Raw genomic sequence first — 27,318 nt, 5'->3', positions numbered from 1 at the left:
ATGCAGATTAGGACTCCACCTCTTCTGCCTGCTGGCTTCTGGAAGGTACCCATGGTCCTCCAGAACGTAGTGGAGGAGATAGAGTCACAACCTGTCATCCAGCTTGACCTGCATTAACCCAACCTTAATCACAGTCCCCCACAGTTACCATACCATACACAGAGTCATACACAATAGATGTGCCTACGCTTTTCTAGTAGCACACTAGAGGGAGTTACACTTTATATACACAACTATATATATACTGAGAGAGAGAGAGATTTCCGTGGAATTTTTAGGTGCCGTATTCATGTATAAATATCATAAACTATAACATTCTAGAAAGCCAGTACAGCATATTTTCACCTTTATACATATCCTCAGCCACTCACTGCTCAGAAAGCTAAGCTATTTTCATTTGATTAACTGATTTAACTCTTTGCCCAGATCATAGGTGGGTTTCAGCAGGACATATAGGAGGTGTATATGTATCAAAACCCATCAAGCCACACAATGATCCAGGGACTCTCTCCTATCCAGGTAAAGACTGCAGAGGACACAAAAGGGGACTTGGGATGCCAATCTCATGTAGAACTCAGTGAATCTGCAAGGCACATATAGGGGTTATCAAAATACATTTTTAGAGCGCTATGTGCTACAATCAAATGTCATAAATCACTGTGCTTAATAAACCAAAAATATATTTAAGATAAAATAAATAAAAAGTAAAGTCCACTGATTCATATACCACCACATGGCTGCCATAAATTGTTTGTGAACACAAAAAAAGAAAGGGTGTTTTCGTGCAGTCTCAGAAAATAACCCTGTGTTCTTGTGCTATTCTCCAGTGTTTCTCCACCACCAACACAGAGAACTCACCAGATGGATATGACTAGCCACTACAGGTCAGTCATGATACGCTTGTTGTATTTAAAGCCTAATTGAACAAGCTGAAGTTAGATTCTGATTGGTAGCTATGCACAAATACTACCACCTCCATGTGTGTATGTATATATATACAGTCAGGTCCATAAATATTGGGACATCAACACAATTCTAACATTTTTGGCTCTATACACCACCACAGCGGATTTGAAATGAAACGAACAAGATGTACTTGAACTGCAGACTGTCAGCTTTAATTTGAGGGTATTTACATCCAAATCAGGTGAACAGTGTAGGAATTACAACAGTTTGCATATGTGCCTCCCACTTGATAAGGGACCAAAAGTAATGGGACAGAATAATAATCATAAATCAAACTTTCACTTTTTAATACTTGGTTGCAAATCCTTTGCAGTCAATTACAGCCTGAAGTCTGGAATGCATAGACATCACCAGACGTTGGGTTTCATCCCTGGTGATGCTCTGCCAGGCCTCTACTGCAACTGTCTTCAGTTCCTGCTTGTTCTTGGGGCATTTTCCCTTCAGTTTTGTCTTCAGCAAGTGAAATGTATGCTCAATCGGATTCAGGTCAGGTGATTGACTTGGCCATTGCATAACATTCCACTTCTTTCCCTTAAAAAAACTCTTTGGTTGCTTTTGCAGTATGCTTTGGGTCATTGTCCATCTGCACTGTGAAGCGGCGTCCAATGAGTTCTGAAGCATTTGGCTGAATATGAGCAGATAATATTGCCCGAAACACTTCAGAATTCATCCTGCTGCTTTTGTCAGCAGTCACATCATCAATAAATACAAGAGAACCTGTTCCATTGGCAGCCATACATGCCCATGCCATGACACTACCACCACCATGCTTCACTGATGAGGTGGTATGCTTAGGATCATGAGCAGTTCCTTTCCTTCTTCATACTCTTCTCTTCCCATCACTCTGGTACAAGTTGATCTTGGTCTCATCTGTCCATAGGATGTTGTTCCAGAACTGTGAAGGCTTTTTTAGATGTCGTTTGGCAAACTCTAATCTGTCCTTCCTGTTTTTGAGGCTCACCAATGGTTTACATCTTGTGGTGAACCCTCTGTATTCACTCTGGTGAAATCTTCTCTTGATTGTTGACTTTGACATGCATACACCTACCTCCTGTTGAGTGTTCTTGATCTGGCCAACTGTTGTGAAGGGTGTTTTCTTCACCAGGGAAAGAATTCTTCGGTCATCCACCACAGTTGTTTTCCGTGGTCTTCCGGGTCTTTTGGTGTTGCTGAGCTCACTGGTGCGTTCTTTCTTTTTAAGAATGTTCCAAGCCGTTGTTTTGGCCACGCCTAATGTTTTTGCTATCTCTCTGATGGGTTTGTTTTGTTTTTTCAGCCTAATGATGGCTTGCTTCACTGATAGTGACAGCTCTTTGGATCTCATCTTGAGAGTTGACAGCAACAGATTCCAAATGCAAATAGCACACTTGAAATGAACTCTGGACCTTTTATCTGCTCATTGTAATTGGGATAATGAGGGAATAACACACACCTGGCCATGGAACAGCTGAGAAGCCAATTGTCCCATTACTTTTGGTCCCTTAACAAGTGGGAGGCACATATGTAAACTGTTGTAATTCCTACACCGTTCACCTGATTTGGATGTAAATACCCTCAAATTAAAGCTGACAGTCTGCAGTTAAAGCACATCTTGTTCGTTTCATTTCAAATCCATTGTGGTGTATAGAGTCAAAAATGTTAGAATTGTGTCGATGTCCCAATATTTATGGACCTGACTGTATGTGTGTATATATATATATATATATATATATATATATATATATATATATGTATACTTTCTTTTTTTTTTCTATGTAATATTATGGTTTAGTGGGGTTGTGGTCTCTAGATAATTAATATGTTAATTATCAGCATATCCACAGTCATTAAATGGTTATCACTTCCACTCGGCAGCACTAGGTTCGCCGGTTTGAATCCCAAACACAGTACTACCTGCCTGCCTGCAGTTTGCATGTCCTCCCTGTGCTTGCTTGGGTTTCCTCTGGGTACCCTGGTTTCCTTACACACTCCAAAGACATGCTGGTAGGTTATTTGGCTCCTGTCTAAATTGGCCCTAGTATGTACGTTAGGGACCTTAGATTGTACGCTCCTTGAGGGTTAGGGACTGATGTGAATGTATAATATATATGTAAAGCGCTGTGTAAATTGACAGTGCTATATAAGTACCTGAAATAAATAAATAAAATAAAAGCAGCGGAAGGGGCTTTAGGCCCGGTTCACAATATTGTGATGCGGGAAACCGCATTTGATTCAGACAGGAATCACACCACATTCCTGTTCAAGTGACGTGATTCATTTTGTATGGTTTAAATCGCACCGCACCCACAGGAAAGGTGCAGGAATTTTTTTATTGTGTTGGAATCAGATTGCATGAGTGTTCACACCCGTGCGATCTGATTCACCCAATCCCACTGCATTCTGCGAACCTTTTTGGGGTGTCATTAACTTAACATAGACACCCACAGTGGTTTGCATGACAGAATGCGATTCTGGTGTGGTGCGAGTAACATAAAGAATCAGTGTAAACCGCTACTTAATCTGACCTAGTTGTCAGATGGTATTGTTTTTTCCAATTGTTTGTATGGCTGGTTTTAACTTTATATAAATTGATTTAAGAACACTGGTTATCCTTTGTTTCAACTTTGCTATACGGGGTCTGGTCCATGAACACTAGAGAATAGAACATTTGGATTTTTGTCATAGTTGCCAATCTGAATTTTCAAAAAACAGAGGAAACCTGATTTGTTCCTATTGACAACTACCCCAGATTTTGGACTCATTTTATTTTCTCCAGTTTTTGTGAATCAGAGCTATATATGGGGGTTTATTTACTAAAACTGGAGAGTGCAATATCTGGTGCAGCTGTGCACGGTTGCCAATCAGCTTCTAACTTCAGCTTGCTCTATTAAGCTTTGACACAAAAAAACTGCAAGCTGAGTTCTTATTTCTGTTAAAGTGTTACTAAACCCAGGACCCTGCATTCTCTTATTCTGGTCTCCCACAGTATACAGAACATGGAAATTCAATTCTATTAGTAAATATGAACTGCTAAATACTTTTTCTCATCAGCAGTTAGAGCAGTCGTGTGACTTCTATTAGAGCACTAGCTAAAGCTTCTAGGAGGATTTTTCATTTTCCTCTAGGAAGATGCAGGACCCCTGACCTCTGTCTGGACAGTGCTAATTGGCCCTGTGCTGATCACATGCTCCCTCCTAAAGCAAAAAAAACAAACTCTCTGTTCTATAAGGAGTTATATAGGGGACAATGGAATAAGGGGAGAATCAGAGAAGACTGGATCAAACATCCTTTTTACACAATGTGTATAATAAGCATGCTTTATTGCATATACAGACTGATTTTATTTTTTTTGGGTTTAGTAACACTTTAATGTCAGACCTTATGCCAAAATGTCAATGTGGAGAACCAGACAACACACCAAAGTCTATAACACCTACTTTTCTGTGCTGCAGTTAAGCAGTACAGTTTGGTCTAGAACCCATACTGTATATCTTAGTCTTTTGAAATGGACAGTGACAGAGTAGCAGCAGTGGGGATGGATTTCTGTGTAGGCCTTGGCCTTGTGGGGCCTGATTGTCAGGGGCAGCACACAGCCATCCTCACTTCATGTTTTTGGCTATGTGTATATAGACCTAAAAGTAAACTGCCAGCAGCTTAAGGCAGCAGTTCCTTCTTAATTTTTTGTCTCTGGGTGTGTGGATGAAGAATAGGAAAACTGTCCTTCAGCCTCCCTGCTCCATTCCTCATAATGCTACAGTATATGTGGCTATGATGTTAGATCTAGATGCTAAGGATAGCCACGGGTAGAGGAGGGGTTGCATAGGACAATTGGCCTAGGAGATACGGAAGCAGCACAAGGATGAGGTCCTCCTTATTTCTCCTGTCTTGTTCACAGCGTACAGTTGTTGGCATTACTGATCAGGTTAGTCCAAACTGTACAATAGGGTAACGTAAAATACTGTTACATACTTACTGCTTGAATCAGGTCTCTATTGCATCCTTTGAGTTTTATTTATTGCCTAAAAGCAGTACAATAACATTTAGACAACTAGAGATTGGTTTATTCGTGTACAAAAGGCTGATAAATGAATGGATTCTTCTAGAGACAGTGTATCATTGTTACAAGTATATGCATTATGTTAGCAGATGGCCATTGAGTAAATATATTTTTCATTTTGAGCAATCTCACTGCTTTGACTTACATTGAGTACATGCAAATAAGTAATGTGGTAGAGAGAGCCTCTTGAATAAATCAAAGCAGCAATCCCTTTTGCCTTTATTTGGGGAGAAATGTCATTTGAAATTTGGTGTGGATTATTCTGCTGTGTCCAATCCTAGAAATCAAAATAACAATCTGAGATCCAGTTATTACAGGCCGTGAACTGTGACCACTAAACTACAGCAATTCTACTAGTTAGCAGTATCAATGTGTGCAAGTAAAGTTCATCAAGGCACTGTAGAATGGTATATACACGTAAAGAAATAACCCTTACATGTACCAACATAAGGACATAATAATGACTCTAGAAACATTAGTTTATATTTTCAAATGAAAGGTTGCTGTATACCACAGGGGCGGACTGACAACTCATGGGGCCCCCGGGCATTAGGGGATCATGGGGCCCCTGTGTCCTTGCCCAAACTCAGAAAAGTTTATGAAAAAGGTACCAGGGGCATCTCATGGGGCCCCCTACTGACCCCGGACCTTCGGGCATTGCCCGAGTTTCCAAATGGTCAGTCCACCCCTGGTATACCAAACTCCACAAAATCATTAAAGTGTTACTAAACTCACAACAGTAAAAGTATTCTGTATATGTAGCAAAGCATGCTTGTTATTCTCACTGTTTAACCTAAGGGGTTAATCCTCTGCATTGTGTAAAAAGTCTGTTTGATCCTTTCTTCTGTTCTTCTCATCTTGTTGAAATGACCACCTGACACAGACTGACCCTGTGGTCACATGCTCATGCTCAGTTTGGTGTGTTTTGCTAGAGAGTTTTTTTTTTCTTGGGAGGGTGCATGTGATCAGCACAGGGCCAATCAGCACTGTCCAGACAGAGGGTCACATCCTTCTAGAGCAGAAAGAAAACTCCTCCTACAAGCTTTAACCAGTGCTCTGCTGAAGTCACAAGACTGCTCTAACTGCTGATGAGAAAATTATTTAGCAGTTTATATTTACTAAAATTATTGCATTTCCAATAATGCAATAATTGGAAATGCAATAATAGTGTACTGTGGGAGACCAGATATAGTGAATACAGGGTCTTGGGTTTAGCAACACTTTAATGGCATCAAGCTGCATCACTATATCTTTCAACCATCAGTCCCCTACAGCAGGAGTATATATGGAATAGCTGTACATACCAGAGCCACACGTGCTGCAATCCTTCTACGTCAACACAATCACAAAACAGATAATCCAATAATTACATACTCATTGGTTGTCCATCACTACGCTGTAATGGTAGAAGGTCTGGGTCAATGTTTCTTTAGTCCGTATAGTCACTATAACACACTTAAATTAACTAAGACAAGCATACCTTACATTTGTACACTTCACTCAATGAGCCATCAGCTGAAATGATGGTACAATGGCTTGCACTCCTCAATAGAGCAGATCAGTTCATTTTTTTGTTTTCTGTAGTTGTATGTGCTCCCTGTTAAGTAACAGGATGTACTGTTTTGTAGTTATTGTTCTTAGACATGAAAAGTTGACTAACAAGAAAATGTCTTCTTGCCCATCATTTACCAGTCAGGGTCCTTGTTTTAGTTCAAAGCATGGATTTTATATATGAGATTTGAAAGCTGATTGTAAGACCCATAAGCTAACAGAAACAGAAAACATACTAGCGCATATAACTTAAATTGTAGTTGTTAGATGACTGTTTAATTTAAAATAGGAAAGCTGAAAGACCACATATATTATGACAGTCAAAGATTTATGGTTGGGTTCTGGAGCGCTGTACCTTATTTTTTATAAAGTAATGTGTGTGTGTATCATGTCATGTCATATGAAGGACCCATGATCACCAGAAAGCCACTTGTAAAAAGTAAAAAGCCTTTATTGGTCTCTCCAAATGGACAAAAAGGGGGGGGGGGTCAGCAAAAGTAAAGCAAACCATTCACAATTCTGGTATTAAGAAAACCATACAACAGGCTCACCGCCGGACTCAGTCCCGCAGTGGGTATAGGGTTCCCACTTGTCTTATGGTGCCACTGGAGTTCAGCAACAAACGTCTCCGTTGCCAGAGAGTTCACACTTCACAGCTAGTGAACCATTCCAATCTACCTCAGACACAGGTGCTGATTCCTTGTTGTTGCTTTTCAAAAATCCCTTGCCTGCAGCTTAACCCATTTAGAACCAGAGTTTGGAGGTTTCTTCCAAAACTCTTCTAACCTCCGAAAATCCAAGTCGCTAATAAGGACATATCAATACAGAAGTTACTGAAAATCAGTCCTTTCCTCTCAAACCAGATTACCCCGAAACCTCTCATCCTGCATGGGAGAGAACCCTTGAGTACTCAACAACATCTTCATATTGTCTCCCTGAAAAGGACCACAACTCAAATACTTAAGAAGTATACCTGCTATCCAGGGCACATTTGGTGTATGTATGTATATACAGTTGTGGCCAAAATTATTCAACCCCCACTGAAATTGAGTGTTTTGGCCAGTTTGACATTGCTTTTGATCATTCAGTCATCTTGCTTACATTTACATTAAAGAGGCACTTGTAGGTCAGACAAATATAACATAACAGTTATAATGAAATAACCACAAATGTCTTTTCTGTGCTCACAGCATTATCAGTTTTATTCAACCCCCAAGTGACATTCAATCTTAGTACTTAGTACAGCATCCTTTTACAGTTATAACAGCTTTTAAACGTGAAGCATAGCTTGACACAAGTGTCTTGCAGCGATCTACGGGTATCTTCGCCCATTCTTCATGGGCAAAGGCCTCCAGTTCAGTCACATTCTTAGGCTTGCGCACTGCAACTGCTTTCTTTAAGTCCCACCAGAGGTTCTCAATCGGATTTAAGTCTGGTGACTGCGATGGCCACTCCAAAATGTTCCAGCCTTTCCTCTGCAACCATGCTCTAGTGGACTTGGAGGTATGCTTGGGATCATTGTCCTGTTGAAAGGTCCAACGTCTCCCAAGCCTCAGGTGTGTGACGGACTGCATCACGTTTCCATCCAATATCTCCTGGTACTGAAGAGAATTCATGGTACCTTGCACACGCTGAAGCTTCCCTGTACCTGCAGAAGCAAAACAGCCCCAAAGCATGATTGACCCTCCACCATGCTTCACAGTAGGCAAGGTGTTCTTTTCATCATAGGCCTTGTTCTTCCTCCTCCAAACATAGCGTTGATCCATGGGCCCAAACAGTTCTAATTTTGTTTCATCAGTCCACAGAACACTATCCCACAACTTTTGTGGTTTGTCCACATGGCTTTTGGCATACTGCAGTCGACTCTTCTTATTCTTTGGAGACAGCAAGGGGGTACGCCTGGGAGTTCTGGCACGGAGGCCTTCATTACGCAGTGTGCGTCTTATTGTCTGGGCTGAAACTTCTGTACCCACATCTGACAAATCTTTTCTCAGTTCCTCAGCAGTCACACGGGGACTTCTCTCCACTCTACGCTTCAGGTAGCGCACAGCAGTCGAAGTCAGCATCTTCTTTCTGCCACGACCAGGTAGCGTTTCAACAGTGCCCTTTGCCTTGAATTTGCGAATGATGCTTCCTAAGGTGTCTCTTGGTATGTTTAACATCTTTGCAATCTTCTTATAGCCATTGCCCTTCCTGTGAAGAGAAATCACCTCTTCTCTTGTCTTCCTGGACCATTCTCTTGCCTTCACCATGTTTGTAACCACACCAGTAAATGTCTAGAAGGAGCTGAGTATCACAGTCATTTTAAAGCTGCCTAATTGGTGCTTATTATGCTTGATTGCTGCTCGGTGACATCCACAGGTGTTTTCAATACCTGATGGAAAGCACCTGTATGAACCTCTGTTCTTCAGAGTGGTAGTCTTTAAGGGGTTGAATAATTGTGGCAATGAAGAAACCACATAAGAACCATTTACTACTGTATTACATAAACAATTGATGTCATTTTAGTTGCATTTGGGTAGTTACAACGTCCTTGTAGGATTTGATTCTGAATACAATTCCAAATGTACACTATAGTCCCTAAACCCCTTTACAGCATTGGGGGTTGAATAATTTTGGCCACAACTGTATATATATACACAGCTAGATTGTAAGCTCCAAGGAGCAGGGCACTCCTAACCCTCTTGTATTGAACTGTATTGTTGCTGTATTGTCTCCCGTTATATTGTAAAGCGCTGAGCAAACTGTTGGCGCTATATAAATCCTGTATAATAATAATAATATATATAGTATATTGATTCACTGATTGGCCATAACTCTATGACCACCATTCTAATATTGAGTAGGTACCCCTTTTACTGCCAAAACAGCCCTGACCAGTTGTAGTATGGACACCACTAGACCTCTGAAAGTATGCTGTGGTATCTGGCACCAAGCCATCAGTAGCAGATCCTTTAAGTCTTCTAAGTTGTGACGTGGGGTCTCAATGGATTGGACTTGTTTTTCCACCACATCTCACAGATGCTTCATTGGATTTAAATCTGGAGAGTTAGGAGGCCACGTCAAGACAATGTTGTTGTGTTGCTCAAACCATTCTTGAACCATTTTTGCAGTGTGGCTGAATGCATTATTTTATTAGAGGCCACTGGCTTCAGGGAATGCTGTTTACATGCAAGGGTGTACTTGGACACCAACAATGTTTAGATAGGTGGTACATGTTAAAATAACATCCACATGAATGGCAGGAGCAAGGTCTCCCAGCAGAACATTGCCCAAATAACCACACTGCCATCTCAGGGTTGCCTTCTTTCATACTGTATCCTGGTGGTATCTCTTCCCCAGATAAGTAATGCATACACACCCTGCCATCCACATGATGTAAAAGAAAACATGATTTATCAGACCAGGCGACCTTCTTCCATTCCTCTGTGGTCTAGTTCTAATGCTCAGGTGCCCATTGTAAGCGCTCTTGACTGTGGACATGGATTATTTTTACTGTCTCATAAATGCAAAATATATTGGATTATTTTGCTTGCAAATTGGCTTTGAAAAACGAGACACGATGCTGAATATTTAGACTATAAACATTATTGCCTATATTATAGTATATTACCCGATAAAAATTCTGTTTGTGAATATGGATGTGTTCCACTGTACAGCTTACTCCCATAGCATTGGCTGAATGATGTCACATTAGTATCTTTTTGTGTTGTCCTATAAAATGTGTGTACTATGGCCAAAACATTAAAGTGCAATAAATGTCTATTTAAACCTCATTTGTACTCACGTGCAATGATAGCAATCACTTTTTGTGAATGACAAAATAATGTAAGTTGTTATTTCCTCTCTTGTATCTGATCGCTTTGATGGAATTTTGACCAGCATGGGCTGAAATATTTGCCAGCAGTAAAATGAATGTATTGTAATGAAAGAACTTCATATCAGAACCTCTAAACTGGATCTTTTCAGTGTTTTCAGATTTTTCTTTTCTGTTCTTGCAAGAGATTAAGCAACACAGACAGTTTTTTCTTCAGACACTTTTAAAATTTGACTCACTATGGGATAAAGGTGTCTTGCAAATTCAGTATGCAGGATTACTATATCAATGAAAGTACTTTCTGTCTCATATATTCTTTTAAAAAACTCCAAAAAACTTTTTTTTAATAGAGTTGGAAATGTTTAGAACTTCAGTCATGTTTTAATTGTTGTTTCTCCACTGGGGACATTCTCTCTACGTCATGTTTTTGGAACACATGGAAGCAAGAAGAAGTTCCCCCAGTGGGGGACACAGACTATGAAAAGAAAAAATATTTTTTTTATAGTTGGGTGGTGGAAGGTTACAACCTCTGTCAAATTTATATTGCTAAAAAACCTCCTCAGCGACTGTGAATCTTCAAAATATCATATATAAACTTAATCCATCTCCAAAAACAATTCTTTTGTGCCCACGTGTACCTCAAATAGAACAAATGGCTACATATAGTGCATTATCCTCAAAAATATAGCAACATCAATTATCAATGTGCACTTGTGTTCAAAACTTATTTATAAAAATCACTCAATGTCCACTGAATATGGCTGAATTAAATACTCTTACCCTAAAAAATACTTTATACAGCTTTACATCTCATTCCCCATAGAAATCCACTCACGGCTGATCCTACGGACGCATAATCATCCTTATAAGGGATACCGCTGAAAAAAAAACGCATCATAGTGTATTATTCTTTAAACATGTGATACGTGCTCCCCTCTTCAACACCACTTAGTGAAACGAAAAGAACCACTCTCCACCACCTTCCAAACCATGCACCTTACCAGACTACAGATGTCCAATAGCATAAATAGATGTGAGATGACTCAACTTAATCCATACTGATCCAATCTCCAATCGCAATAAGCATCATATCATAGTTATATCAAGAACCAATGACCTGGTGTTAATCCCATGAAATGTCACAGTCTAGTCTGAAGATTTCTTTTTGTGAAATTCTTACTTCCTTGCTGCAGTGTTCTGCTGGATCTCCTACTCAATTTCACATGTGCTGCTGTCTTCTCTGTTCACCTTCACATCTATTTATGCTATTGGATATCTGTCACATCTATTTATGGTATTGGACATCTGTAGTCTGGTAAGGTGCATGGTTTGGAAGGTGGTGGAGAGTGGTTATTTTCATTTCACTTAGTGGTGTTGAAGAGGGGAGTGTCACGGTGCGCAAGATCGCCACCAGCAGCATGCGACAATCCCATGATTGCGACGTCTATTATGTCACGATCACGGCGTCAGATCCCAGACCTTCTCACCAAAACTCGTGACCGAAGGGCTAGCCGACCTAAAACCGCGATGTGACGTGTGTAACAATGCCACACCCAGCTGCACCCTGCACAATGATTTTCCAGCTAATGGATACAGATTGACTTGCTAGCAGCCTAGATCAATTGTTACTGGGTCAGGTTAATTAGGCAATTAACCATTCACACTGCCACCACCTCCTTTTTATTTAAAGAAAGAGGAAACTCGACGTTCAGCTATAACATTATCATGGTTGATATAATCGACTGCATAACCCGGTCATAATACAGGCCTGTTATACAGAGGGTTAAAACAAACAGTAGTGTCTCTTTAAAGGCAGGGATTCGTAAATTGCAATTAAGAGCTATAGAAACAGTTCAACACTTTCAGAAAGAGAGATTTATTACTAAAAGTGTCAAACAGGTGCAATAAAAATATTTACAGAGAAGATGTCACTAAGATATATATATATATATATATATATATATATATATATACACATACAGAGCACAGCAAAGAGATAACAGGGAGAAGTTAAAGGGTTAAGTTACTTGCCATTAAGCCTTGGATGTAAGCAGATCACGTTTCAGAGCGAAAGGAACAGGTCTCTCCAGGTGGTATATTGATGTTAAAATGGGAGATGTCTTCAACTACCTACTCTTAGGTTTGACAGCCTGTTTTATAATTTTCCAGCAGGGGGTGGTTCTGAAGTAAAAGACCAATCCCCTGTTTAGGGAGGGATCGTCAAGCGGAACCCTAAACTGGAGTCAACATCTTTCATAATTCATATTCTGGTCCATAACTTCCCATCTGCACAAGCAGCAGTCCACCCGCAGGTATATTATTATGCAGAGAAGTCTGGGGATTATTTAAATATGATCTATGAAATTATATATTGCACGGTTCACGAGTTCTATGTTTCGGCTTCCCTGATGGTCCGAGATAAGCGAGTGACCCATCAAACTGTTTGTCTGCTCATTGGCCATCTGACGAGGTGTCCGGTTTTTATGTAAGCCTCTCATATTCCAAGATATGAGACATAGGGGAAAAATTGCTTTCAGAAGTGTTCATCTAATTCTGTCACCTACGATGAGCTAGGTTATTGGCTCAGAGTCCCTTTCAACTCTTGGGAAGGCTCTGTTATCTTGTTACGAGGTGTGAAATTACACAGGTAGTTTGGTCAGTGAGACTCCAATTCTCTTGGGAAAGCTGGTCTTATCTCTTCCTAGGTGAGAAAGGATACAGCTTTCACAGACAGCTCGGCACCTAGCTACAGATGCCTTGACTGGCCAGTGACCCATAAACAGTACACACACACACACATACTGCCATATGTCACTGTGCCTCACAGAGGGAGGGGGAAGAATAAGGGAGAAATGGCTACTCTTAGCAAGATGGAGTCTGCGTACTTCACTGTGTTTTGCGCATGTTTGCGACAGGGAGCACTTATAACATGTTTAAATGATAATACACTAAGATGCGTTTTTTTTTGGAGGTATCCCTTATAAGGATGATGATGCGTCCGTAGGATCAGCTGTGAGTGGATTCCTATGGGGAATGAGATGTAAAGCTATATAAAGTATTTTTTAGGGTAAGAGTATTTAATTCAGCCATATTCAGTGGACACTGGGTGATTTTTATAAATAAATTTTGAACACAAGTGCACATTGATAATTGATTTTGCTATATTTTTGAGGATAATGCACTATATGTAGCCATTTTTTCTTTTTGAGGTACACGTGGACACAAAAGAATTGTTTTTGAAGATGGATCAAGTTTTGGCACGGTTTTTAAAACTTCATGATGCAGGACTTTTCAAAAGGCACTGCACCAGCAGAGTGGTGTGAAGAGTCCAATAGAATTTAAAGGAAAACATTTTTCTTGTGTATTTTTGCAAGGTAAAAATGCAAAAAAAATGTATTAGATTGAAAGGGCCCTAAGTCTCCACTAGTGTGATTTCCACCTCACTTCCTGCATGGTCACCTGAAAAAGAGTGGAAAACTGACCAATGGGTATATAGTCAGTAAGATATTGGCAGAGGTTTAAACCTTTTCTAAAACTATACAAAGCTAAAAACGATGTTTTTGCTGCAATTTCTGTTTAGGCAGCAACCGTCATACATGTCAGGAAAGACCTACTAGAACAGCTGAACTTTATTTGGGGTTAATCAGAGGCACTTTAAATGATGGCAGGTTTGTACTGACTCCTATTTACCATGATTTTGAATGTGATTGCTGAATTCTGAACACAGCTACATCCCCAGTTATAAGAGGGTGTGCAGACTTAGGCAACCACATTATTTTAGTTTTTTATTTTTATTTCCCTCCACCTAAAATATTTCAGTTTGTTTTTCAATGGAGTTGTACAGTTTATAGGTTACTTTAAAGGTGGAAAAAGTTCTGAAATGATTCATCTTTGTCTCAATTTTTTACATCACAGAAACCTGACATTTTAACAGGGGTGTGTAGACTTTTTATATCTACTGTATTAATTTCAAATGTATACTTTTCTTAATCTAGTTTTTATACAACAGTCAATACAGTAAGGCATTGTATTTTACAGTATTCAGATCATTGAATGATGATTTTTGACTGTTTGCTGTGTGTCACTGTGCTTTGCTATTTAACAGTTAGTAAGGCTGTATTTATATTCTGGATCAGTACAAAATACAGTAGTTTATTGCAGTTTTTGTTGATAAGTTAATTTACTGTGTTATATACAAGATAACTGGGATAAACATTTATAAGGGAAAAACTGGACCTGCAGAGCATAGGCTTTATAATTCAAATGTTTACTGAATACACTTGTCAAGGTCTAATTGCTTGTTTGGTTTTGGAATTATTTATATAGTGGCACTTTACTCCCCAATTAGCACTGGACTAATCCTTGTACGCAGACTTTGCATACAGTGTATCTGTGACACACAAATAACTGCCTGATCTGGTATGCTTGCTGTAAAAGTGGCATTATTCTATAGGTGACTAGATAACGTAGGATAGAAGTTGCCTTTTTAAAACAGTTTTCCTAGTATTGGGATTAGTTCCCTCTACTGCACAAGTCTAATGATATCTATGCTGCGAACAAGCATTTAAAGGGCTATATTATTTATAATGGTGGGATCACATTTGACATAGCACTTATGTGCACATGACAAGGTGTTGCCCATCATAGTTGCAAAGAACTACTCCAGGAACTTCAATGCAAGAGTGTGTGGATTACTGTAAGCACAGCTAATCACTACGTTATGGAGCTCTGTTTTTCTAACTGGTGCTAAAACAAAAATCTTGACATTTGCTTGGATTGCCTCATAAATTGGGTATGTGCTGTCATCACATCCTTCTTTTGATGTTTATCAGTGTAATGATTCTCCTGGATCTTTAGCTGAAGGTGATGTATTTGCCTGGCTGTACATGATTCATTTTTTTTCCTTCAGCCAGCGGGTTGAACTAAAAAAAATTAGCCAATTCCCCCATCCCCCATCTACACATTTGATGTGGATGGGGAATTCCTTCCCACTGTGGTATTATATTCTGACAGTAGGGAGCCTTCCCTGCCATCCGAATACAATGATCAGTGTTCTAGCTATGGCCAGAGACACTGTTTGGGAAATACCCAACAGGCCAGTTGAACACAAGTCGATTGAAGGTCAACTTTTGTACAACCAGCCTGCTTAAATGTGAATTGAAATTCGCCTGCTTGTTTTTGTTTACATTTTAAAATCAATATTTTTTGCTAGAAAATATCTTAGAACCTCAAAACATTATATATTTTTTAAAGCAGAGGCACTAAAGAATAGATTGGTGTTTTTTTTATGTCACACGGTATTTGTGCAGCGTTTTTTCAAATGCAATTTTTGGGAAAAAATACACTTTTTTAATTTTATTGCAAAAAAACACAATACATAACCCATTTTTTGTAAAATATAAAATATAATGTTACACCGAGTAAATAGATACCAAACATGTCACGCTTTAAAATTGTGCACGCCCGTGCCAAAAGTTTATCAGTAAACCGGAAGTGATGTCAGGTCCTCGCTTTCGGTTTACTATAAGGGAGAGCCTAACAAAGCCGATTTTGGCTTTGTTCAGCTGTCTGGCCAGCCGGCAGATACGCTGGCTGGTTGCTCGGGACTCCCATGGGATGGAAGATCCCAAGAGAGTCGTGGAAGGGGTCGGCCCCTTCCGCTGCTTTTATTTTATTTATTTATTTCAGGTACTTATATAGCACTGTCAATTTACACAGCGCTTTACATATATATTATACATTCACATCAGTCCCTAACCCTCAAGCGGTGTACAATCTAAGGTCCTTAACTTACATTCATACATACACCTGCTAGGGCCAATTTAGACAGGATTCAATTAACCTACCAGCATGTCTTTGGAGTGTGGGAGGAAATCAGAGTACCAGGAGGAAACCCACGCAGGCACAGGGAGAACATGCAAACTCCAGTCAGGTGGTGCCGTGGTTGGGATTCAAACCAACGACCCTAGTACTGCCAGGCAGAAGTGCTAACCATTTAGCCACTGTGCCTCCCCAATTGCAAGCAATTGGGAGCCTAGTTAGCTGCTCTGATTGCTTGTACAAGAGAGATGACTGCCAGCTCTAAAAACGGTACTGGGGTGATGTTAGCAGCTGCAGGCATCACTTTGGTATAACCACCGAAAGTCCAGCGACATATGGGTACATTGCTGGTCTGGAAGTGGGTAGTGAACTGTTGTTGGCAGAAGTGGCCAAGTCCGAGCGGGACAGGAGAGATATTTTGTCATAGAGGTAGTCTGTTGCAGAATAGAGAAGAGAAGGGTTAAAGTTACAAAGGTTTCTACCGATTTACTATTTGTCAGTTGGAGGAATAGAAAATTGTAGGTAGATGGAGTGTGAAGCTAATAAGTTCGTGATCAAAGAGAAGAAAAGGATTGTTGGGAAGAATGCAAGGGGTGCAGAGGTGGGAGAGTGCAAAGTCAAGGAAGTTGCCACCATAGTGAATAGAAGTGTGTGTCCACACACACACAACTAAGGTTGAGAGCACATGTTACAGGGTGACAAAAAGCAGACTGAGAGAGAAAGAAAGAGATTAAAGCTATGGAGAATTACTGTAAGAGTCATCTGTGGTTTGGTGTTTTGCCAAGTAGTTTGCTGTTGATTTTGTTTTTGGTCTTAGCTGATGTTCTCCTGGTACTTCTTCAGGATACTTAAACAATGCCAGTGCCAACCCCAGCCTGCTCTTGCCCCTGTCAAATCAGCTGCCAACAAGGCCTGTGCATGTAATCCCTCTAGAAGAAAGATTAAAGGCCCAGTTCACTTTTTGTCCACATTGTTTTCATGCCCTGCTTAAAGGGGCACCTTTGGACCCCCAAAACATGTTAACTACTTTGTGGAATGTCCCACTCACTTGTGGAATAAAGTATCTGGGCTTCTTATTAGTAGTGTGGAGCTTCAATTTCCATTTTTATTACATTATACTGCAAGGCAAGATTACCATGGAGATCCTTTGGGGTGTAGAAGTCACCTGCTTGGGAACCAGATCATTTACATCAACATCAATAGTTTAGGATAGTAATACCAATAAGATAACCTTATGGGTCCAGTGCTATTTTCCCACCTTGCTCAACACTAAAAAAAAGAAGGAACAGTGCCTCCTACGACCATTAGTGATAGAAAGTTTTCTCTAGTGAATAATAGTAAACCCCTTCCTGCCTCACAGTTTAACCCATGGTACTCATCATCTCCACTCTCCTTCTTTCACTTCAGCTATCTTCAGAATAACACCATACACCACTCACTAGTCCCATCTTAGGTGGGGTGGGGATGAGGGTTAGGGGAGGGGGACCAGATGTGGTGGTTAGGAGAAGGGATGGAGATAGAGGTTGGGCGTTGTGGTTAGGGACGTTTACGTAGTTGGAAACCTGGTGATTTTCTCTTTCAGATCTGTTCCTTCAAAGCAAGGTGCTTATCCTGTAGTATTTCTAGCACAGCAGAAAGTTGCAGATACAGTGTGTAGACTGGCTGCATAGAGGGCGAATGCTTTTAAAACCTCACACTTTTGCTTGATCCACAGATGGGCACTCTGCCTTTTCCTTGCTTACCTAAACATTTACAGTCAGGTCCATAAATATTGGGACATCGACACAATTCTAACATTTTTGGCTCTATACACCACCACAATGGATTTGAAATGAAACAAACAAGATGTGCCTTAACTGCAGACTGTCAGCTTTAACCTCCTTGACGGTATTCCCGAGTGTAGCTCGGGGTAACATTTCAGTACCAAAAGCGGTAACCCCGAGCTACACTCGGGAATACCATGCGGCGCTGCTCCGGCATGTGTTCTTCACTTACCTTACCCTGCGCTCTCACGATGTGTCCCCTGCAGCGTCCCCGGCCATCTCCTCCGGCCGATGCCGGCATCCGGCTTCTGTGTCCTGTCCCTGTGACGTCGGGACGTACGGGCGCCGCCGCCGCCGCCGGCGGGAAATTTAAAAATTTTAAAAAATTTCATTTTTTTTTTTTTTCATTTTACACAGTAAAACATTGCTGTTTCAACCAATTTCACATACATATTGTCCCGAGTGCTTTGTCCTGTGCCCTGCCTGCATTTTGTCTGTTCTTTCTGCCTGGAAACTGAGAAATGTCCATGGCGTCCAAAAAGTGTCCCTTTAGGTCAAAAGCGGTTTAGATCAGCTAGAGAACAGTGATAGTAAATCAGAACCACTTGCAGAATTGAGTGATAATGATTCGTGGGGGAAATTCGTCATCAGAAACTGAAAACGATTTTGCTACTGAGCTCAGCAATGTGCGAACTTGGCGCTCTATTTCACATTTCAGTGTTTTTGGTTTGATTATATTATTGAATTAAATTTTTTATTATTTTTATATTATTTTTATGATTATTTATTAAATTATAATTTATGATTTTGTGTTTCAAATTTTATCATACCCAGGATGTTTACTAGACTCTTGTTCGGACAGATTTCAGTGAGTTTTTCCTAAAAATTACAGCCTACAATAAAAAAAATACATATTTCCATGCAAAAAAATGGTACCGCTTTCAGCACCAAAAATCTGAAATAATCATACCGCCAGGGAGGTTAATTTGAGGGTATTTACATCCAAATCAGGTGAACGGTGTAGGAATTACAACAGTTTGCATATGTGCCTCCCACTTGTTAAGGGACCAAAAGTAATGGGACAGAATAATAATCATAAATCAAACTTTTACTTTTTAATACTTGGTTGCAAATCCTTTGCAGTCAATTGCAGCCTGAAGTCTGGAACGCATAGACATCACCAGCCGCTGGGTTTCATCCCTGGTGATGCTCTGCTAGGCCTCTACTGCAACTGTCTTCAGTTCCTGTTTGTTCTTGGGGCATTTTCCCTTCAGTTTGTCTTCAGCAAGTGAAATGCATGCTCAATCGGATCAGGTCAGGTGATTGGCCATTGCATAACATTCCACTTCTTTCCCTTAAAAAACTCTTTGGTTGCTTTTGCAGTATGCTTTGGGTCATTGTCCATCTGCACTGTGAAGCGGCGTCCAATGAGTTCTGAAGCATTTGGCTGAATATGAGCAGATAATATTGCCCGAAACACTTCACAATTCATCCTGCTGCTTTTGTCAGTAGTCAAGTCATTAATAAATACAAGAGAACCTGTTCCATTGGCAGCCATACATGCCCACGCCATGACACTACCACCACCATGCTTCACTGATGATGGTGGTGTATAGAGCCACAAATGTTAGAATTGTGTCGATGTCCCAATATTTATGGACCTGACTGTATATTCAGTCTAGTTTAGCTTTGATTATAATTTAGCTTTTTGTTTTTAAATGTTTTCTAATGTAACATTTTAGTGTGAGAGGAAGGGAGCAATATGTGAAAAATGCAAAGTTTCTAATATCCAAGGATTATGCAGTTTACATATAATAACTGATGAAATTTGACAGCAATGCTTTGATGTCACCATTAGACTAGCCCACTACCTGGAAATGTGTCTGAAGAGTGGTAGATTGATGGAACTAGTATTTAGCAGAGTAGTAGAAGTTAAGTCAGATAGGGATTTCATGCTCCACTTCAAAGAAGAGAAAATAAATCTGATATGGAAATTTCATTGACTTAGTGAATAGCACAATTATTTAGCCATGTGGTATTTATCAGTTTCACTTTTTTGTCAGGCATTGTGGCAGGTTTATTTTACAAAGTTTTAAGGGTATTCGGTATGCGGTATTCATGGTGTGAGGAAAGGTATTTTTATTCTTAATCGCTGGCTTACTATTATAAGAAGAATGTTGTTTTTTTTATTTTACAGTTTTGAGAATACATTTCGTCACATTCTAAGTGGAATTTCAGCTTAATCCTAACTACTGTTACAAATGTTCCCTTCCCCCTCCTAACACCCATGCTGATTAACCCATGTAAGAAAGATGTAAATACTTACCCATTTTCAGCCTGCTCTGCTAGGCTGTGTGTTGCAATAACAAGTATTGCTACAGTATCAATATTGTATTCCATTTTTTAGGAAACCTTCAATTCGCTAGATCTGATCTCCCGTATGTAACATTGGCAGAGTATCACAGTGGGTTTTAGTGTTGTAATGGTGCATTTGAGCATGGGCCCATGAAGTCTCCACATATTGTTGCTAGAAAGGTGTCAACCCATTCATAAGCAGCCTTATAAGCAGTGAATGCAACACATGAATGTAAAGCTTTATCCAGACAAGATAATTTACAATAATTTGTATGTATTTCCAATATTATGTACAGGAGTAAAAAAAATAAAAACCTTATGCTTATTTGTATTTCTTTTTAGTAAGGTAAAAAATAAAATATAAATAAATAAATATGAAATAGCATCAATAAAATATATACAGATATATGGCGAGTTACTACTATGCTCTGAATAGCCTGTATAAACTGATATTCTACTATACAGGTCTGTTTACAAAACAGAAAACAGATTCTGGGCAAAGAGAAATAGTAATGGGACCAGAAGAGGTGGCCAAGAAGTGGAAGTACAGGGAGGCCATGCGATGGACCGACATTGAAAGTAAACTTTCTAATTTGGCATCTGCCATGGGGTGAGCTGATGAGAAAATGAAACAAAGACAATTAGTTCCTAAACTGCAAGTGACATATAGATAGTAGAACTAATTGCTTTGTCACACTGAACACTGTTTCGATCCATGGATATGTACTGTTCTAGTTTTTGGACATGTTTATTGGCAACTTGAAATAGATTTTTGATTACTGTTGGAACTGAATACAGCTTTCCCGGAATCCTAGTTCTGAAAGGAACACATGGGGAATGGACATTGGCTTTAATAGATATAGGTTGCAGTGCAGCGTGTATGTGTGTGTGTGGTTTGGCAATGCTGCAAAGGGTGTGTACCATATTGTTCTGCTTTTAATGTAAGGGAACAAATGGTGCAGGAGTTATTTTTATTGGTTATAATTTACATTGTTATCAATAAACAATAAACCTGTAGGGTGGTACTATAGGTGGTGCCAGTAATCGGTGTTGCTTTGCTTACATAATTAGTACAAAGCCATATAGATTTTCATTTAGACAAAGGACATACAAAATGTAAGCAGGCACAGATATTCTTACTTACTATAAGCCTAGTATTCTTGGCAGGGGACATGTCATTGACATACACACCCTGTAGTAAATGTTGGCTTGTAAAATATTATATGAAGTCATTAGGAAAATTTATATAAAAAATCTTGGATGACAAATGTGCTTACATTTAAGGATAAACATATAAACTGATCACATGTATTTTTATATACTGACATAGAGATGTGATACAAATAGAAATGTGTAATATTTAGTTCAATATGCTTTCTAACTTTAAAGTGGTTGTAAACCCTTACATATACCCAGTGAAGTGACAGAGATGAAACAAATCCTCTTACAAAAGTTTATCGACAGCTGTCTTTCCCCTATATCCACTCAAAGTGCAGAATTTACACAGGATCCCTCAACTCTGAAAACGGAGGGCGGGTAGCTGAAGGTACATCATTGAGGAGAGCTCTGAGAGCTGATTGGAGGGAAGGCCCCCCCTTCAGACAACACACAGAAACTGAGCTGAGGCTGTCAATCACAGGATGTGCCCTCCCCATCACCATTTTTCTCTTGGTGTCAGGAAAACTCATCAGAAATGACTCATGGCTGACAGCAGAGGAACGAAGCAGCAGACAGAAATGACACTTAGCATTCTGGATTGAGATAAGCACACACTATAAGGAGATATGATTTGATCATATTCCTGTCTGAGGTTTACAACCACTTTAAAGAAAAACTTTGCAATCAGATGTCTTGCATCAATCCACAATTAATATGAACTATCTAGATAACTCAGGCAACATTTCAATGAATGGGGCAGCTGAATGATTTTCAACAGATAAATAGTATTTTAATGATGGGCTCTCTGAAAGCATGAAAATACATAATCATATCTCCTTTTTTATTCCTCTTTTTTTGGCATGAGCTGAAAAGCATTATTGGTCTCAAACTGTACTGATAGCTAAACATTAGTTATCTATCCATGCTGCAGCTGTTGAGTCATGTCAAACAAATCTGCATGATGTAATTGAAAGTTTTTCTAAATTGAGCTGGACATTTAGTTGAAAGTACACCAAGTGTGCATTTAAAACCAAAATCTAAAAATTAACATAAAACACACAGGATCGCGTATGTTACTAAAATGTACAAATAAATTGCACACTTTTAAGAAACTATATGCAAAAAATAGAAGTATTTGCCAATAACAACCAATTTTTTACTTTCATCCTGTAACTTACACCAGAAAAGTGACAGCTGGGATCATAGTGGTTGGTCTATAAAACTTAATTTTTCTTTCTATGTTTTATTAGTATTTGTATTATTCCATACAAAGCAGAATGCAAAGTGTATTTTCCAACACTATTACATTTGACTATCAAAGAAGGAGGTCACAGCATTGACTCCTTGCCAACAGAGCAATGTTTGTTGAATTGATCATTGTAGGCCAATTTAGAAGAAACATTTTATAAAATCGCTGTGCCTGACTTCACAGAGGTTTATAAGTGGAAAACACACAGTATAGATGCCCATGCTTCACACACATGCAGGTCATACTGAGCACAGTTGTCCAATCTACAGCCCTGAGGACAAGCTATGGTCTCGAAAACATTGTATCTGGTCTCCCATACTGGTAATCATCATCCTAACATAAAAATGAAAGGTCATTATCACTTTTGTGTTTATTTCAAACTTCAGAGACTATGGAAAATAGCATATGATGTGTAATCACTATTCAATTGTGGTTTTTTTGGTAATACAGAGCATTTTTCATTTTAAAAGGAGACCATTTTTATATACTGTAATTACTGTATGTGTCTGTATTTGTAAATCCATTGATTCAATTCAGTTGCCCTACCACCTTTACCTGTCAGCAAGTGACATTGCCCATAAACGGGGTTATAGGATTTTGCAATAATATTTTTGGGAAGGAGTGAAACAGCCTGCTGTAACTGGTAAAAATTCTAACTAAAACATTGACAACAACCATGGTAATACGAATCAGTTATTAGAAATTTATACAAGCCTGCTTTAGTTTCTATATCTCTGGCTATAATGTGATCACTCTGTGAACCATATCAGCAGCTCTGAAGAAGATAGGCCAATAATATGATGTTTCAGAACCTTCCCCACCTTTATAAACACGAGTGAGAGAATACATTGAGGAAAGAATTTTTAAAAAGTACAATTCTATTTTATTAACTAATAATACTTAAACTTTTTTTTGTTTGTTAATATTTTACACCTTTAAAATATGTTTACAAATTTCACATTTAAAAAAGCGCAAAATTGAAAAAAACCCACTTTAGTTCATTTGTAAATACCGTTGCAATGCTTTGTACCAGAATCATAATTTTAGTGTAATTTTAAAAAAGGAAAAATTACAGAATAAAATCTGCATTTATTATGTGCAGTAACACTATTTTTAAACTAACACTACTCAAAAAAGAAAGTGTGTTTTGGTCCGTTTACTTGTTTAACCCCTTCACGCCTAAGGGTAAAACAAATCTTAACGCCTACGCAACTTTGACATATGTTAGCAAAACCGTCCATATCATCACAACTACTTTGTACATCCAGGTGAATGATACCTTGTTTCAGGACAAATTGGGCTTTCATTTGGTGGTAAATGGTAATGGATATCTCCTGATTTTTTTTTCTATCAAAAGAAAACTGGCCCAAAATAATTTAAATTTAGCTGTGTGTTTCTTGTTACTACCATAACCTACCACCAAAGAACAACCCAAAATAAATTTTCCAGCTGTTGGCGATCACAGCGATACCATATATGTGTATGTTATTTTTTGTCTGTACCCACAGTACAGCCCAGAAACAATAATGCACATTTGTTTTTTTTTTTGTTTTTTTTTTACCTAAAACACACTGACACTGACACTAATACCAATAAAAAAAAAAAATCTTGATCTTTGACCCTGACCTTGACCCAAACACTAACCATGGCACCGAACTAGATCAAACCTTGATCTAGGTATTTTTTCTTTATTTTTTCTTTTGTTTTTTAATACTTATTTATTTTTTTAACAAACAGTTTTTTTAATGTTTTTTTCCCCTCTATGCAAGTAGAGAGAGATCCTAGAGAAAAAAAAAAGCAAGGGTGTGCGGGCTGTACAGTGACTGATCACTGTGATAGCCAGAGGCAATCACAGCGATCATGTGACCCGGAATTGGGAGTCCATGGACCCGATCTTTAGAACGGGACCCGGGGCTCTCAGTGACACCCCACGGAGAAAGCCCAGTTCTGTGAGGGCGCATATTTGTGTTACTTCGGCATGAAGGGGTTAAGGATTGCAAAAAAAAAAAATCATTCACAGAAAGAAAGCCTTGTTTGTCCTTACGAAAACAATATACCTTAATGTAAAAATTGCTTTGGTCAATACTGGGTGAACAGGTGTGAGAGGCACAGTGGTTATAGATGGATTCAGAAAGACAAAAACTGCTGTGCTGATATTTGTGACAGACTGAGTCATATATGTTATTTATTGGTTTTGCCCATAGTTCTACTTTAAAGCCCAGCTATAGGCTGAAAGAAAGAAAAACACACTGCAAGATTTTTTTTTTTGCTTGTTATGTTTGGGGGAAGATGAGAACACTACTTGCCTTACTCCTGGCTCTGTCCAGCTCCAGTGCTGTCTACTTCCTTCAGTGGTCTTTCAGCACCATCACATCTAATGCAGGGCTATTAGCCTCACATTGGACCCTGGCCAGGAGCCCCTTAGAGGTGAGGCTTCCTGGGACTGTTTGCGCTGATGGAAGACCATGGGGTTGATTTACTAAAGGCAAATAGTCTGTGCACTGCAATTAGTTGCTCAAGGCCTGAGGGGAAGCTCTGAAATGAGGGGAAGTCCTGCTGGTTTTTTTTTTCATTTCTTTGCGTGTGATTGGGTATTTTGCAAAGTGGAGCTTTACTTCATTTACTAAGCTCTGTAGCAAAGGTACGTTCAGTGCACAGTATATTTGCTTTTGGTAAATCGACCTACATGTTGGAGCAAGGAATAAGTTACATATTACACCTTTTTTTTCTACCACCTCTAGGCAACAACAAGCATTTCACCTTTGCAGTGTGTATGGCCCCACTGCAAGGGTATTTTTTTTTTGCTCAGAGTTGATCTCTAAAGCTGACCAAACATGGATCGAAAATTGGCCAGTTCAGCAGGGACTGGCCAAGATTCGATCCATGTATGGGCTGGCTGATTTTACCCAAGTTGATCCATCAGGTGGAAAGAAAGAAAATCAAGTCATCTATGGGCTGCTTAAAGCAGAACTATACTCACCTCAGTTCTGACTGGCCGGGGATGACGCAACTCCCGTGCATGAGTGGAAGTTCAGTCAGATTCAGCATTGCCGAATTTCTCTTCTGCATTAAAATTCCTGCTTGTTCGCCCATTTTATTATTTTACCAATTTAAGCAATGCTCAAGTCATAATACTTGTGATTATTAGGTCATCCTTAGGTGGACAGAACAATACAAGACAATCTGATTGCAAAATCTCCTTTAGATCTACAATCAACTATACAGTGGAAGAATTTGCCTGATTTGAAAAAAAAATTGGAGTGTTAAGATTTGTCTTCAAAATATATGACACAAATTGTATGGTGTAAGGGTAGCATTAAAGTTGTTTAGTTTATGATTTTACATGAGTTTTATTATTTTATGTATTTATTTTATGTGCTGGAATATCCTAAGCCAAGGCCATTGCCAAAACACCATGAACCTAATATTTTTGCTGTGACTGCACTGTGCTTAAAGAAACTGATTTGTGGGGAATTGTGCTTACTCAATAATGTCTGTGCTATTATTTTTAATATTTTATTTGTTGTCTGTGACATTGTCAGTCTTATAAATACAGTTGTAATATTATTTCTTTGTGAGATGTACATGTCTGCATTTTCTGGTACAGTAAATTAGCAAAACAGAACAATTTTTATTGCTTTGGTGCACTGTAAGTTTAAATACTAACGTGCCTGTCAATTGTTTTTCAGGATATTCAAGCGGAAATCGATGCCCACAATGACATTTTCAAAAGCATTGATGGGAACAGGCAAAAGATGGTGAAGGCTTTGGGAAATTCAGAGGAAGCAGCATTACTTCAGCATAGACTAGATGATATGAATCAGCGCTGGCATGATTTGAAGGCCAAATCAGCCAACATCAGGTAAATACAGTAGTACTCTTTTTTTCTTTTTTTAAAGCATTTCTAAACCCCCAGACAAATATACAATATATTGCAGTTTATCAGTCTTAAATGTGTAACTTTGCAGGTTTATTTTTCTACATTTTCACCTGTTGTTGCAAATAACACACTTTCTTCTCTAAGCTCACTCCTCCCTGGAATCTATGGAGATCTATAGTTGTAACTAGGTTGCTTTCTTGGTTTGGACTACAAATCTACAAACTCCTCATTTTTGTTACATAGAGAGGCTTTCTTTTGTAGTTCACAGAAGGTAGCTAGGGAAACTGATAACATTGTTTTATATGTCAGTTTAGTTCACATGAACTTACAAAGACACTGGAATTGTGGCTCTATAAAGATTTTTTTTTTCTTGGTGAAAATGTACTTAGCTTTTAAAAGGAGAATGAATTCATCCACCAAATCTAAGATCTGGTAAGCAGCAATATATTACATTTTTGTTCCCAGGTTTAGATAATACAATGGAAAGTTCAGTAAAATTCTAATTCTACCTAGGGCACTTGAGCACAGATTAGTAATATCAAATAACATCACTTGCAGTCTAGGCAAAGAGGACATGGTCTTTGGATACTAGGTGCATTGTGCTTGTCTGATATCATTAGAGATCCAAGAGAACCTATTGTTTTCATGCAGACAGGTCTTATAGTTGACTTTCACACGGAAAATCAGACTTGTTCGCTCCCACTTCCTTTTGCCTTAACTAGG

The 27,318-nt window shown here is 39.0% G+C and overlaps 1 protein-coding gene across 9 annotated transcripts in view; it reads left to right on the top strand.

Moving 5' to 3' along the window:
- UTRN (utrophin) overlaps positions 1 to 27,318 on the top strand; it is a 943,118-nt gene that overhangs the window by 603,672 nt on the left and 312,128 nt on the right. For all 9 annotated transcript variants that reach the window (XM_089654601.1, XM_089654598.1, XM_089654599.1 and 6 more), the window contains one exon: positions 26,405 to 26,577. In XM_089654601.1, the coding sequence (XP_089510727.1) occupies positions 26,405 to 26,577 (173 nt within the window). The remainder of the gene's footprint in view (positions 1 to 26,404; positions 26,578 to 27,318) is intronic.

Source organism: Staurois parvus, unplaced genomic scaffold, assembly GCF_062004578.1.
Source record: "Staurois parvus isolate SC_StPar_1 unplaced genomic scaffold, SC_StPar_1.0 ptg000780l, whole genome shotgun sequence".
NCBI lineage: Eukaryota > Metazoa > Chordata > Amphibia > Anura > Ranidae > Staurois > Staurois parvus.
Note: the sequence above shows the minus strand (reverse complement) of the source record. Positions and strands in the feature narration are given on the sequence as shown.